This window comes from Lactuca serriola, chromosome 4 (genome assembly GCF_051521515.1).
Source record: "Lactuca serriola cultivar US96UC23 chromosome 4, Lser_US96UC23_V15, whole genome shotgun sequence".
Classification (NCBI taxonomy): domain Eukaryota; kingdom Viridiplantae; phylum Streptophyta; class Magnoliopsida; order Asterales; family Asteraceae; genus Lactuca; species Lactuca serriola.
Window position 1 is genome coordinate 296,272,681 of NC_136411.1, and position 16,406 is coordinate 296,289,086.

At 40.2% G+C, this 16,406-nt stretch overlaps 1 protein-coding gene across 1 annotated transcript; it reads right to left on the reverse strand.

Annotated features, from left to right (window-relative positions):
* Positions 1 to 1,488: 1,488 nt before the first annotated feature.
* Positions 1,489 to 1,956, reverse strand: LOC145099432 (uncharacterized). The gene has a single exon (XM_079037006.1). The coding sequence runs from the start codon at positions 1,954 to 1,956 to the stop codon at positions 1,489 to 1,491; it is 468 nt and encodes a 155-aa protein (XP_078893132.1).
* Between the last annotated feature and the right edge of the window lie 14,450 nt (positions 1,957 to 16,406).

Here is a 16,406-nt window from a genome sequence, read left to right on the forward strand (position 1 = left end):
AATGCTGCGGGGGCATTTGTCAGACCGAAGGGCATAACAACGAATTTGTAATGACCGTATCGGGCTCGGAAAGCAATTTTTGGAATATCCTCTTCCTGGACTCGGAGTTGATGATAACTGGATATTAGATCTATTTTTGAGAAATAACTAGCTCCTTGAAGCTGGTTAAATAGATCATCAATTGATGGAAGTAGGTATCGATTCTTGATAGTGAGTTTGTTCAACTCTCGATAATTGATGCACATTCCGAAGGATCTGTCCTTCTTCTTGACAAACAAGACCGGAGCTCCCCAGGGTGAGAAGCTTGGTTTGATGAATCCTTTGTTCAGAAGTTCGCTTAACTGACTGGATAACTCCTTCATTTTGACGGGAGCTAACCTGTAGGGTGATTTGACAATTGATGTGGCTCCGAGTATTTGGTCAATTCAAAATTCAACCTGTCTTTCTAGGGGTATTCCTGGAAGATCTTCAGAAAATATGTCCGGGAAGTCGCATGCCACTGGGATGTCATTAATGTTTACTTCCTATTTTGCTTTATCCACAACGTGAGCGAGGAAGGCATCATTTTTCTTGTGCATACATTTTTGTGCCTTAATGCATGAGATAAGATGGAGATTGGCGCCATGTTTATCACCATATATTATTAGGGTTTCGTGGTTGGGGAGGTGAAGGCGAACGACCTTCTCACGGCACATAATATCAGCATGATGGGGGCTTAACCAATCCATGCCGATTATCACATCAAAACTCCTAATATTTACTGGCATCAAATTTATTTGAATGGTTGTTTAATGTTAAGGTGCACCCTACGTAAACATCTTTGGTTGTTTCAGTTTTCCCATTAGCCATCTCAACTGTGAAGGCTTCGCTTTGCTTTTGGGGTTGTTGGTTTAGTAAGTGTTTGAATTTATTACTCATAAAACTCCGCTCAGCTCCACTGTCAAATAGAATGCATGCGTAAGTGTTGTTGAGGAGGAACGTACCAGTGACTACTGTTGGGTCTTGAACTGCCTTTCCTTGACCCAAGGTCAGGACCCTACCCGATCCTCCTTCCCCTTGGTTGTTGGCTTTGGGGCAATTGTGTCTAAAATGGCCAGTTCCTCCACATCCATAACAAGTATGGATGTCCCCGACGTTATTGTTGTTGTTGTTGTTGTTGTTGTCGTTGTTGTTTGTTTGTTGGTTCTGTTGGGGTTGAGATCTGTAGTACCGGGTGGTGTGCCCCTTGCGGTTGTAGTTGGTACACTGCATTTCTCTGCACTCGCCGTGGTGGTGGTAGCTACATTTGTTACATTTTGGTAAAGTTCCTGAGTATTGACTGGTAGTGGTTTGCGTAGTTAAGGCTGGAGTAGCTGGTGCTGGCGCAACTTGATCGGTAGCAGCGTGGACTGCTACAGTTTGCTGCTTTTTGGAGGCTCCTTGGTTTTGTCGCCATTTTCATTTGTTGTCCGCATTTTTCTTGTTATTGTTTTCCTTCTTTTTCTCAGCCTAAGCTGTTTTGGCCCCTTTCTTGTCGCCATGGTCGTAAAGCTTCTGAGCTAACCTTTTTGCACTGTCAAAACTTTCTGGATTTGCCACAATCACGTTTCCTTGGATTGGAGAAGTTAATACCCAAATGAACCGCTCAATCTTCTTCTCTTTTGATGTGATCATCCCTGAGCACAAAAGGGCTAGTTCACTGAACCTTGAGATGTAATCCTCGATATCTGAATTTTGTATTGTGAGGTTCCATAACTCTTGCTCTAATTTCTGTATCTCCCCGCGGGGACTGTACTCCGCCATCAACATTTCCTTGAGCTCCTCCCAGTGCATGACATTTACCACTGGGAGTGTCTTAGCCTGAACATGACCATTCCACCACGAGAGCGCTTGGTCGACAAACGTGCAAGCTGCAAACTTCACCTTGCATTCTTCAGGGCATCCGCAGATCTCAAAACCTGACTCTATCTTTTCCATTCATCGTTTTAAAGTTATCATGCCTCCCGTTCCATTGAATGTTCGGGGTTTGGCATTTGAAAAGTCCTTGTAGGTGCAGACTTTCGTAGGACCTTGCTTCGTTCCTTGGTTCGAGCTTCCAGTCCCTTGTCCGTTACCGTCCCCGTTGTTTTCTTTATGAATATGTGCAAATGCTGCGATGACCGTAGCTGATACTGCTGCTTGGAATGCAGTAGAATCTACCTATGGTGGAGGCAGTGGTGGTTGCGCCATGTTGTTTCCGTGATTTGGTATTTGTGGCATCTTCTGTCATAGAACAAAAAGATGGTGAGTACATAGTAGCTCACGGTTTCGAGTCCCTCTAACATCCAGTGGTTCCAATGGTTTGATTGTGCATATAAGTGAATTCATGCAATATCATGAAACATAAAAATGGAAACACATAACAGGTAACAACGTCACAAATAAAACACAGAACTTTTTCATTAAAATCAAACTTTGTAGTACAATGCGTGAAAATTTGCCTTGGAAGGCGTACGGTACATAGAGACATATATGATCCGACAGCATAACAACTTTATGAGTAGTGTAGTCAATTAATCATAAAGTCAATTGTACATAAAAGAGAAACATAACAGTAGTGATGAGAGGTGGAGCTGATCCTAGTTATGATGGGAAGTGTCAGATGCCGAAATAGCGCACCAAACGGTCAGCAAAATCACTCATCTCCCGAGTGATTTCATCTATCTTCTGCTCCACCTGAGCTGCTCTTGCTTCAGCTGCAAAAAGTTGTTGCCTGAGAATAACAACTTTCCCCTCCAAGGAGCGCGTCCGATCTATGGGGTCCTCTGGTGCTATGTGTGGATCTAATATCATCTCTAAAGGGTGGGATTAACTAGGGACTTCTTTAACGCCATCTACCCTTTTAGTCTCCTCATCAGATCCCTCGTCCTCATAGTCTATCTGTAGGTACTTCTCAAGTTACATCCCTGGACCTGCCTCCTGAACCATTTCAGGTTCCTCCTCGATCCAGCCATAGGTCACAAGGGCCTGATAGTAGAGGTCACCTTGTTGGTGCTCGTCCATGATGTCTATGTGAAAAAGGGAGGTGTGAGAAACGTGTAGGGGGTGTATATAGATAGCATTCTAAAATACTCCTATAGCAGTTTAATTGTTTTAGGTTTGGTTCCTTAAAACTCTTGGATAATTAGATGGTAAGTTTTTGATTCATTGATCACCACGACCACTCCCGAACACATGTTGGTCATATTTTAAATATATATAGTTGATCATGTTATATTTATCCCTAATACAACTACATAATTGTCCGGGTTTAACCACAATGTTCAAATCCCCCAAAGACTCTTACTGTTTCTTGTTGTGATAATACCCTAAAATGTACACATAGGTATGGATTTTTATTTTTGTTCAAAGTATTTTAGTCCCAATGTATTTATAGTTGAATATCTTGTATGATTAGATATGCCAATTCACTATAAAAATTGCTCTGATACCAATCTGTCACACCCCGAACCAGACGGCGGAAACGTCCAGGGGTTGGGTGACTTCATCTTGTAATATGATCATAGTGAATATAATATAAACAAGGCAACCATCATCATTACACGTACAACAATACAACCATACTGAGTTTACATCATTGTAATTGTTTACAAGAGTTAATCCAAAAATATAAAGGTTTATAATAGCAAAAAATGCAACAAATTTCCACATATTCTTGATGCCCACCTGCATAACGATTTCTTGAGAATACAAGTTATTTTGAAAACGTCAACATATATAATGTTGGTGAGTTCATAAGCATGTTTGTATGAAAATTTTTGTATAAATTTTAAACACCAGAAAATCTGATATATTCTGTAAAACGGTTAAAAGTATTGTATCAAGTCACGTATTAATGCATGTGTGTTTCCTGTTTTGAAAATGTATAAAGCGAGTATTCCAGAAAATCTGATATTTTCTGTAGTAAGTAGCAGGTGATGTATAGTGTACGTTTTTCCCATAAAATACGATATTTTCTATGTGTAAAAGTGTGGTAGTATTAAAACCCAAGACCGTGAGTTGGTGTTTGTATAAAATAGTAATTGTAGAATCAAATATGTATTCCGTAAATTTTACAGTGGAGTTAATTTCTTTGTGAGTCGTTATAACCATACTTGATAATGACTGGTCCGCCCGTCATGACGTTTTTCAGACGCCGACTTGTTTAAGGTAAGGTTTGTCACCCTAGACTGACCTAGTCTAACTGTAGCTAACAGCTCAGGTGTGGGGTGTCAACCTTGTATAGATCTATACACAAACTCTTGCTCTCCCACTTGGAGACTCTGGTTATAACTACCGGCTACGATTGTACACTAGATAGGTGTGAGCAAATGAAATGTCTTACAAGAGTCTTAACTGAATTTATGTGAATATTGAATTGCACAATGTATATTGTTTCCGTGTATGTTTTTAGTTTATTAGGCCCAACAAGCGTGTAAATGGGCCACAAAGCCCCAAACAACATGTAATGTATATTCCAGGCCCAATAAGCATGTAATTGAACCACAAAGGCCTAATGGACATGCAATGTGTATTCCAGGCCCACTTAAACATGCAAATGGGCCACTAAGGCCCAATAAGCATGTAAGGTATATTCCGGCCCAATTAAAAGTGTAAGTGACGTATTTGTTTTGTTTGTTATTACGTTGATCATTTAAGCTCAACTGTTTACCCAATGACATAAAAAGTCCATTTTTCTTTGTAAAAAGACATTTTTGGTCCATAAGACAGAAAATTTACAATTAAATGGACATTTTAGTAAAAATGACGCTTTAAGTCCCTTAAGAACAAGGTTTACATTTAAGGGTTTGTTTCAAAATAAAATGACATTTTTAGCCCACTTTTGTTAGAATTGTCATTTTCGGCCCAATTTTATAAAAGTTGACATTTTCAGTACAAATGCACAAAAATTAACCTTTTTAGCCCAAGTTTAATAAAATTTTCACTTTCAGCTCATTTAACTGAAAATTTACATTTTTGGCTCAAATTAGTTTAAAATGACAACTTAATTCATAAAAACCAAAAATTTACAAGTTTAGTCCATGAAACCGTGAAGGCCCAATTTGAGGCCTATTTTGTGAAAATTTACACTTTTGGCCCTTTTAAAACCATGAATATCATAAAGACCCATTTTTATTTAAAAATGACTCTTTTAGTCCTCTTAAAACCATGAGTTGACAAAAGGATCCTCACTTGTGTTTACTTTGTCAAATTTTTTTAGCCCTTTACATGATTTTACTTAGTTTCAAACTCCCTTAACATGTTTTAATCCTTTCATCTTCATTATAAGTTGCATAAGGTGTTTTAGTTTACAAATATCACTATATTTTGGTAGATATTTCAAAATCTAAGATGTTCCAAACACATAAGCACAACATATAACATGGAAAACACATCTAACCATGCACAAACACATACATCTACACAAACCAACTTGTATCCTCCCCCAAAACATAGTAAAAGCCGAAAATAGGGGGTATGAACTCACTTTGGGGTGATGGATCGGTTTTGGTGAAGAAAAGAGAGATATTTCGGCCCTAGCAAGCTCCTTTGAGTAGATCTCGAACTTATGGGGTTCTAAGGTACATGGATCATTGAATGGAGTGTTAAAAGAAGTAAGTTTAACATGAACATGAAGTTAAAAACCTTGATGAGAAAGTAGCTTACCAAGAATGGGTGGATTTTGATGAAGTATCCTTGGACTTACACACAAGCTCACATGAATTTGGAGAGGGAAATGGGAGGTTTCTTTGAGATTTCATAGAGGAGTTTAGAGATTGAAATGGTTGAAGTGTGGAGGGGTGTGGGATCCTTTGGCCATAAGTAGAGAGAAAAGAGGAGAGAGATCAATTTCTATTGCATAGAGGACAATGGCTTCTTAGAAGTATGTGATTACCTTGAAACATGGAGGTTAATAAGGAGTTGTCAAGCTTAGATCAAACTTCATTAGTTTTTCTTTTTTTTGTTTTATTTTCAAACCAAGAATGGGAGGGAAAGAAAAGAAATTTGGTGTTGGGCTTAAATTATGCATGTAAAGATCGAGAGTATGTTAGCAAAATAAGGATTTTTGGCCCTTTGGGGCCCTTGTGAGAGTTTACGGCCAAAAAGAGCAAGGTTAATGGGTTTTCGGCCCAATGATGTTCATGATAATGTTTGCGGCCCATTAAGGCCCATAAATGGGTTTTTGTGGCCCAAAGTTACTTACTTAGAGAATGTGGCTCCAAATAGGGCCCAAATGTGTGTTCTTAATTGCAAAATAGTTAGGTTGTGGGTTTATTGACCCATTAGGACTATTAAATGATTCTTGGCCCTTAGATGTTTGAACTAGAAAATTAGGGTTACAACCCAAAATTGAGTGTATGAAATGTATTGAATTATGTTTTAGGTTCCACGAGTGAGTATTGGTTCGAATAGTGGTTTTTGAAATGAATAACATGTATAACTTTAACTTAGAGCTATAGCTACATCAAAAGTCAATTACATACATACATAATTTCCTAGCCCAAGAATGCTAGTTGTGACATAGCGGTGTTCGAGGACGAAGCCCAGTTTAAGTGGGGGAGAATTGTAACACCCAGAAACCAGAAGGCTAAATGAGGAAAGAAAACTCCATACAAGAAGTCAATTCTTCATGTTCAAGGGTGAGAACTCAATGAGTAGACACGATAGTCACGCGTGTTTTTGGAAGACCAACTCGACGAGTCGGAAGGGACCAACTCGACGTGTTGGACTGGGTTTGGGAAACCCTAAATCTCGGATTTTGTACCCTATGTAAACACTTTATGACTTAGGGTTTGTCCTTATTTCCAGCCTCCATTGTCCAAACACTAGATCTCGAAACCCTAATGCTTGTGAGTCATTTTGAGTGAATTTTGGGTATTTGAGGCTTGTGAAGAAGAGGAGAAGCTTGGAGATTCAGAAGGAAGTTAGTAGATCTAGAAACAACACCTCATCGTCTTTGTTTTCTGGTAAGAAGGTCTCAACCTTTCTTAGTATATAAATCTCTTTCTTCTTAATTTCTGGGGGGGGGGGGGGGGGTTGATCCAAGAAGCTTAGTCCTTGGGAAATAGACGTCCCAAGTGAGTTACCTTTCAGATCTGGGGTATAGAAGGGGTTTCATGGTATAAATATGCAAACTTTATGACCATGGAAGCCCCATGCAAGCTTTAAGGTGTTATTTTGGCCTTTTAACACCCAAAAGCTTTACGTGTTTATTTAGTGTCTAGGACCTAGATCTCGGTTTTCATGCTTTGGTTTGGTGTATTATGGCTTTTGGACAAAGATCTATGTCCTAAAGAACTAGGGTTTAAGCTAAACCCATTAATAAGGACTATTAATGGGTAAAGTTGGAAACTTTACCCTTAAGAGGTCACTTTCAGCATGTAGAAGAAGTATGGAGTTTGGATATGGAGAGTAGAGGCTTAATTTGTTAAGATAGCCCAAACAGACAGAGGAACTCGTTGAGTCCATAGAGGAACTCGACGAGTTGAGTCGTTATGTCGCGATCCAGTTTAGGGAAGAACTCCATGAGTCTGTGAAGGGAATCGATGAGTTGACTCGTTTTGTCACGACTACGAGTAGCAAGGGACCTCATTGAGTCAGGGGGGATGACTCGATGAGTTAGATCGCGATTTTAGTTTTCTATTTTATAGAACTCGGCGAGTTGATGGAGCAGCTCGGCGAGTTGAGCCAACCTAGAACATTGACTTTGACATGAATGTTGACTTTGACCAGGGGTAAAATGGTCATTTTACCCTAAGTATTATGTTGGTAACGATAGCTCGGGGAGTCGAGAGATCAGCAGTTAGGGATTTGCTAGCTAGCAGCGGGAGGTTTATTCATGGGATTTTGCAGTCAGCTTGTGAGGTGATTTTTCTTCTGTAGGAACGTGTCGAAGGCACCAATGCCGGCATGTTTATGTATGTTAGTGTATGCCATACTTAGGTCTGATGTCGAGGTTAGCCTGATGTAGGTTATATGTTTCCGAATTTCGGTATGATGCCTGGCAGGGCCCGAGGAAGGTTATATGTATGTTTCCGAACTAAGGTTCGATGCCGGGTGGTACCCGATGAATGAATGCATGTTCAATTATCCTTGTTGTCTTTGTGATACTTGTATGTGTCTGGTAGGGGGTGAGTGTGGGCAGGGTCCTGTATCTCATCACTTGCTGAGTGTGGACGAGGATCTATATCTGTTTATTAGCAGAGTAGGGGCGGGGCCAATGATAGATGGGGCCTTAAGACTAGCAGTTATAGTATTGTGTATGACTTTTATGTACTAAAAAGGTTATATGTTATTATTTGTATGAGCATAGAGGGCGGGGCTATGACATCCCCAAAATCACGGCCAGAAAAGACCGGTTTGTTTATGCTTTGTTTAAAAATCAGAGTAACATTTTAAATAAAAGTGTTGCGGATTTGTCCCAAAACAAAATATGATAAAGATTTATCAAAAGCATTTCCATAGAAATGTATTTCATTAAAAGACTTGGGATGTCGTGTTCGTACAGATCAAAAGCATAAAAAGTACAATATAAGCCTTACTACATTATTTCATATCTACAGGCCTATATCCGCAATCCCTCGTCCAAACATCATATTTATGCTCAAGCGCCACTACCTGTAATACATAAAACTGAGTGGGTTAGGCTTGGGAGCCTGGTGAGCACATAGGGTTTTCAACCCACAATAAATAAGTTTATTAACTTTATCAAACCAAACAAACCCGATTACCCATTCCCGTTATCCTCACTTTACGTCCCTAAGACATCTAACACAAGGGACCTAGTCTAAAGACTATCATCGGGACGGACGCTACTACTAAGGGGATTCCTCAGCAATAAATGTCCTTAAGGAAACCATGTGGGGGATGGAGTACATCTGGTGAGCACACAGTTCAAATAAACACACAGTTCAAATAAACACCTACAGCTTGCGAGCCTGCTAGTGTTCCACTGGACTGTCTAGAATAGTCCGTGGTCGTCATCTATACTCCGCTAGATGACTGATTCATCAATAACATCTATAACGAGGCCTCTCATTATTTTATTTCGTCACACAGCAACTATTACATCTACCCATGTTTTACCCAACACATTTTGTAGATATAAAATACATATACAGTTTAAATCATTGAAAACATGTATAACAATGTTCATCCAACATAGATAGCAAGTATTATGATAATATGCACACATAGCACGTAATTTATATAAAATACTTCATATCTATGTGTAAGCTGAAAGTAACTATGCACTCACTTGAGTAGGTGGTGACTCGGCGCTTGGACAACACTTCGTTACTCTTAACACACTTTTCCTTTGGCAAAACCTAGTATCATTGCCACTAGGGTTTAGTCTAACGATAACCGCGATTAATTAGTAGTCTAGCTATTATTACTATTATATAAGCGTTAAACGATACTTATATAACCCATAATAATAGCCCAAGTACTTATTATAAGGTCCTAATAACATTACTATATTAAAACATAAGCTAAACCAAAGATAGGTTAGGCGTAGCTCACTTACAACGGGTTTTCTCGAAAACCGGGCTTCGCTGGAGCAGTGTTCCCGAGTCGAAAGACCCCTTTTCTCGGGACTCCGGGAGCCTCGGGGCTTCCTTCGAGTGCTAGGGGGTTTTCCTAGACTTTAGGGGGCTTAAGGAGGCTTAGAGAGAGATTCTAGAGAGAGAAAGAGAAGTTGGAAGGTGTGAGAAATAAGGATGCCCCGACACCCTTTTTATAGGCTGGAAATCACCAAAACTCGTCGAGTTTTATGGCCAGGTGTCACCATCTGGTGGCTAGCCTTGGGGAGGAAGCAACGGCCAGGATTGCGCCTCGTCACCCGATTTCGCACAGCAGCCTCTCGACTTAGAAAAATCATAACTCTCGCATATGAGCTCCATTTTTGACGTTTTTTTCCACGCGTAGGTAAAAACAAGATCTACAACTGTCATTTAGACTCCGTCGGCTAATTGTTGACCGATCTTAAATTTAACAGTAGGAGGAGATTTAGACTGCTAAATGACCGCGAAGAATTCGTAACTCCTTCATACAGACTCCGTTTTTGTCTATCTTTTTACCGTTGAGTTCCTATTAATGAGATATTCAACTCTCATTTAGGTCGCGTAAGCCAAAAACCACTCGAACTAAAATTCGAATTTCGGGCTGTACACCGCTAATCCGAAACTTCGAAAAATCATTACTTCTTCAGACGAAGTCAGATTTGGGAGTTCTTTTTATCGATGTTCTTAGTTTAGCATACTCTACGATTTTTGTTTAGATTGCTAAGGCTAAATCTCGCTCTATCGTAAATTCACTATTTACGCTTCCCGGTGCCGTGCCGGTTCTGTCGCGAAACTTCGACGAGTCATAACTTCTTCGTTATAACTCGGATTTCGGCGTTCTTTATATGTATGGAAACCTTGTGACATATTCTACAACTTGTTTAAGATTATTTATTCTAAATAATATTTTGTCGAAAAGTCGTTTTCGACCCCTATTGCCTCTAAATTGACTAGCCCAGATCTACGGGCGTTACAATTATCTCCCCCTTAGGATGATTACGTCCCGGAATCGTCAACGAAACAGGGCTCGTATAATGACCCCATACGTCATCTCTTCATCCTAGGTAATAATTATAACTTATATATTCCTTCAAGTCTATCTCTTAGACTCATTGACTGTAAGCAGTACTCGATTGTACACCTGCTCTCTACCTCAGGTTAGACTAATTATGACCTTTAAGTCACAATCTTGATCCTTATTGGATACAAACTTGAGATGGGTTCTTTTATTACTACTATAGATCGATGTGTCATATTCTAATGACCTATTATCGTATGTTGCATCGCTTAGACTCAGGTCTTTTAGAGTTAAATTCTAAAACAGACTATGCCTTCCTTCATGTTCTAATGTGATATAATCACACTTTAACATTAGGCATTTTTGGCTACCAACTTCTTTAACAACGAGCGCGATACTTCTATTGATCGCTTTGATTTCAATCGTTTGGTTTAATTCGGACGCTACATCAAACTTGGTTCTCTGAACCATGTAACCTACTCATCGTAATCGGACTCAATGGGATATGATCACTAGGGTCGGGATAACAAAAATCTTCTTAGTCATTACCAAAACAATGGTAACGACATACTTGAATAAAACGAAATCAATTACTAGCTTCTTGGTAACCTTGTGACTTTCCCTGATCCAAGTGTGAGTCCTGTGCTTCCGGTAGTATAGGCCTCTACTACCATTCACGCCTACTCATACTCGTCCCAAGTATTGTCCCGTAGTTTTCCAAGTCACCACACAAGAAAATCACATACCAGCTTAACACATCAAATATCAAGGCGAAGGTTTTTTTTTATTATTCCTTGAAACTATTACATAGGTGTTCAAGTTCACCCTAGACTATGCCTCTAACAGGCTACATCATATGATTCTATGGCTACTTCATAACTCGACCTTCGGATGTCAAGCCTTCCCTCCTGAATCCTCGCATTGTCATCTGCTTCATGAAGGATCATTTGAAATGCTCTTGCCTTTGATTTTGGCGGCACATTCGGCTTTGTATCCCCCTCTCTCTTTGGGCAGTCTTTCTTGAAGTGCCCTTCCTCATTACATTCGTAACACACCCTTTTGTTGAATTTGCACTCGTTGGCATAATGCCCATGCTTCCCACACTTGAAACAAGTCACCTCCTCACCGCATTTTCCAGAGTGTTTCTTTTTGCACTTCTCGCACCATCTTTCTTCACTCCCTCCTCTAAACTTCCTGGTACTGGTCTTGCTTCTCTCATCGGGCTTTGTAGACCCCTCAAACTTCCTCTTTTCACCAACCTCGGTCTTGTTGGCGGCTCTTCCCTTGATCATATCCTCCACAGACTTGGCAGCCCAGATAGCTGCCTCCAAGGTAGGTGCCTGACGCACTGGCACCGCGTACTCCCATGGCAATCCCTTTGCATACTTATCAATTTTCGGCAGCTCATCCGGAACAAGACGCAAGGCAAATTCCATCTTTTCTGTGAAGTTGTTCGTGTATTCATCAATTGACATGCTCCCCTTCTTCAGGGTTAGAAACTGGTTCTCTAGCTCGAGCAGGTTTTGAGTTGAGCAGTACTTTCGTTTGAATTGCACCATAAATTCTTCCCATGTCAGTTGCAGGGGCTGGTTGGGGCTTAGAGTCTTCCCCAAGGTGTTCCACCAACGTACAGCGCCTCCTCAAAACTGACGCACTGCAAATGTGGTCTGTAGCTTCCCTCTGCAACCGCATGTCATGAAAGCTAACTCCATTTCCGAGATCCAATCCATGACCCCGATCGGATCCTCCTTTCCAGTGAAAGTCGATGGCTTGCAAGTCAGAAAATCCTTGTACTTGCATCCATTCCTCTCGACTTTGTCATCTTGGTTGTTTTGTCGAATTATTGGTGGGTTGACTTGACCAACAGTCCCACTGTAGTTTCCTTCCTCAGTCTGCCCTTCGTTCAACTCGGGCTGTTCGATTTGAATGCTCGCTTCCTCTCGATTTTGCTGGAGCAAACGCCTGGTTTCCTCCATTTGATGATCCAACATTGCCTGGATCATCGCTTGCACTCCGGCCATCGTTATTGGCTCAGCAGCGGCTACCACAACCGGTATTTGCTCAATCACTGGGGGTTGATCTCAGTTCCCACTCGCATTCACGTTTCCACTACGGGTCCTTACCATCTTGATCTATACACCGAATAAGGTGAATCTAGATCTTTACTTAGGATTGACGGTTAAATCATCCTTATCACTCCGAAACGTTTATATGCTAGTTCTAATATCGTAGTCGTACGTTTAGAATCCTAAACACATAAGGTTTCCAGATCCGGTCAGCAACAAACCATAGATCCGAACAAATAATAGCATATCAGGCACAAAGCATTTAGCACATAAAGCATTTTAGGCATAATTCCTAAAATAATCTAGTGCTCACACCTCACAATCATCGCTTAGCATTCTAAGTTTAAGTCTAGAAATAAATCCATATTCCTAGTTCGCTTAAACTAATGCTCTGATACCAACTGTGACATCCCCAAAATCACGGCCAGAAAAGACCAGTTTGTTTATGCTTTGTTTAAAAATCAGAGTAACATTTTAAATAAAAGTGTTGCGGATTTGTCCCAAAACAAAATATGATAAAGATTTATCAAAAGCATTTCCATAGAAATGTATTTCATTAAAAGACTTGGGATGTCGTGTTCGTACAGATCAAAAGCATAAACAGTACAATATAAGTCTTACTACATTATTTCATATCTACAGGCCTATATCCGTAATCCCTCGTCCAAACATCATATTGATGCTCAAGCGCCACTACCTGTAATACATAAAACTGAGTGGGTCAGGCTTGGGAGCCTGGTGAGCACATAGGGTTTTCAACCCACAATAAATAAGTTTATTAACTTTATCAAACCAAACAAACCCGATTACCCATTCCCGTTATCCTCACTTTACGTCCCTAAGACATCTAACACTAGGGACCTAGTCTAAGGACTATCATCGGGATGGACACTACTACTAAGGGGATTCCTCAGCAATAAATGTCCTTAAGGCAACCATGTGGGGGATGGAGTACATCTGGTGAGCACACAGTTCAAATAAACACACAGTTCAAATAAACACCTACAGCTTGCGAGCCTGCTAGTGTTCCACTGGACTGTCTAGAATAGTCCGTGGTCGTCATCTATACTCCGCTAGATGACTGATTCATCAATAACATCTATAACGAGGCCTCTCATTATTTTATTTCGTCACACAGCAACTATTACATCTACCCATGTTTTACCCAACACATTTTGTAGATATAAAATACATATACAATTTAAATCATTGAAAACATGTATAACAATGTTCATCCAACATAGATAGCAAGTATTCGGATAATATGCACACATAGCACGTAATTTATATAAAATACTTCATATCTATGTGTAAGCTGAAAGTAACTATGCGCTCACTTGAGTAGGTGCTGACTCGGCGCTTGGACAGCACTTCGTTACTCTTAACACACTTTTCCTTTGGCAAAACCTAGTATCATTGCCACTAGGGTTTAGTCTAATGATAACCGCGATTAATTAGTAGTCTAGCTATTATTACTATTATATAAGCATTAAACGATACTTATATAACCCATAATAATAGCCCAAGTACTTATTATAAGGTCCTAATAACATTACTATATTAAAACATAAGCTAAACTAAAGATAGGTTAGGCGTAGCTCACTTACAACGGGTTTTCTCGAAAACCGGGCTTCGCTGGAGCAGTGTTCCCGAGTCGAAAGACCCCTTTTCTCAGGACTCCGGGAGCCTCGGGGATTCCGTCGGGTGCTAGGGGGTTTTCCTAGACTTTAGGGGGCTTAAGGAGGCTTAGAGAGAGATTCTAGAGAGAGAAAGAGAAGTTGGAAGGTGTGAGAAATGAGGATGCCCCGACACCCTTTTTATAGGCTGGAAATCACCAAAACTCATCGAGTTTACCTCGAACTCGTCGGGTTTTATGGCCAGGTGTCACCATTTGGTGGCTAGCCTTGGGGAGGAAGCAACGGCCAGGATTGCGCTACGTCACCCGATTTCGCACAACAGTCTCTCGACTTAGAAAAATCATAACTCTCGCATACGAGCTCCATTTTTGACGTTTTTTTTCCACGCGTAGGTAAAAACAAGATCTACAACTTTCATTTAGACCCCGTCGGCTAATTCTTGACCGATCTTAAATTTAACAGTAGGAGGAGATTTAGACTGCTAAATGACCGCGAAGAATTCGTAACTCCTTCATACGGACTCCGTTTTCGTCTGTCTTTTTACCGTTGAGTTCCTATTAATGAGATATTCAACTCTCATTTAGGTCGCGTAAGCCAAAAACCGCTCGAACTAAAATTCGAATTTCAGGCTGTACACCGCTAATCCGAAACTTCGAAAAATCATAACTTCTTCATACGAAGTCAGATTTGGGAGTTCTTTTTATCGATGTTCTTAGTTTAACATACTCTACGATTTTCGTTTAGATCACTAAGTTTAAAAGTTGCTCATTCGTAAATTCACTATTTACGCTTCCCGGTGCCGTGCCGGTTTTGTCGCGAAACTTCGACGGGTCATAACTTCTTCGTTATAACTCGGATTTCGACGTTCTTTATATGTACAGAAACCTTGTGACATATTCTACAACTTGGTTAAGATTATTTATTCTAAATAATCTTTTGTCGAAAAGTCGTTTTCGACCCCTATTGCCTCTAAATTGGTTAGCCCGGATCTACGGGCGTTACAGGGGCCCATAGACAGACAGGGCCTGATAGAAACATATATGTATACCGAGCGGGGCTCAAGCGGGGCTTGTTGTCGGATTCGTACGATGTTGAGCGAGGCCCGATGTAGCAGGATAGGCCCAATGTATGTTGTTTTGTGCTTATATGTATGGTATGTGGTAGTTTGGGGAGACTCACTAAGCTTTGTGCTTATAGTTTTCAGTTTTGGTTTTAGGTACTTCCACTAGCAAGGGGAAGGGCTCGGGATGACTGCATGACACACACCACAACTTTTAGCCTGGGATGGTTTACTCTGATGGTGGACATATGGTTTTGATATATTGACAATTGTTATCACATTTACGAGATACATGTTTTATGATTTTGGATATGGTGAATGATCCTTATGGTTTTTATTAACGATTAAAAATGAAATTTTTGGACCGTATTTTTGGGATGTTTCAAGTTGATACCAGAGCGTTGCTTTGAGGGATTCAGTCACACTCTCAGGTGTGTCTGAACTCAAACTGAGGACTTCGTATGAAAATTTTCAAAAGAAAATCATTTTTATAAAAACGAACTTTGAAAAGAGAATGGAACTTTGAAAAGAGAAAATAATTTTGAAAAGGGAAAAGGGTGTGATGCATGCAATCAACCGAGCTCAAGTAAGTACTCCCAAATTACCCATACAAGTTTATGCTATGATGTGTTTATGAGAATTGCATGTTAGATTAGGGCTAAGGATCTAGGAAGGATGCCTTATTTGCCTGTTATATGTGTATGAGCTTGTAGATTTTCATGTTAGAATTGATCAGCCAATGGTAGGATAACTTGCTTAGGTTATGCCTGATTGTATGAGTCTTTGAATTTCATGCTAGTACAGATGCCTAATTAGAGGATAGGATGGGTTGATTGGATTATGTTGGTTAGATTTTCCATTGTCTGAATGTTGCTTGCTTTGTGCTTTGTGGGACTCCTGGCAATGTGAGCTAGCTACTAAATGAATATGCCGAGTCGCATGTGGCACAAGATGGATAATCTCAAAGGGATAGACTTAACCCTACTACACAGCTCTTGTATGAGTCTAACCGTTCTAGGGACGAGTCTTTTACTCGAAGGATTATCTGATCTCTGTTGCATG

Coding starts and splice junctions, on each gene's coding strand:
- LOC145099432 (XM_079037006.1), bottom strand. CDS start 1,956: ATGGAAAAGATAGAGTCAGGTTTTGAGATCTGCGGATGCCCTGAAGAA.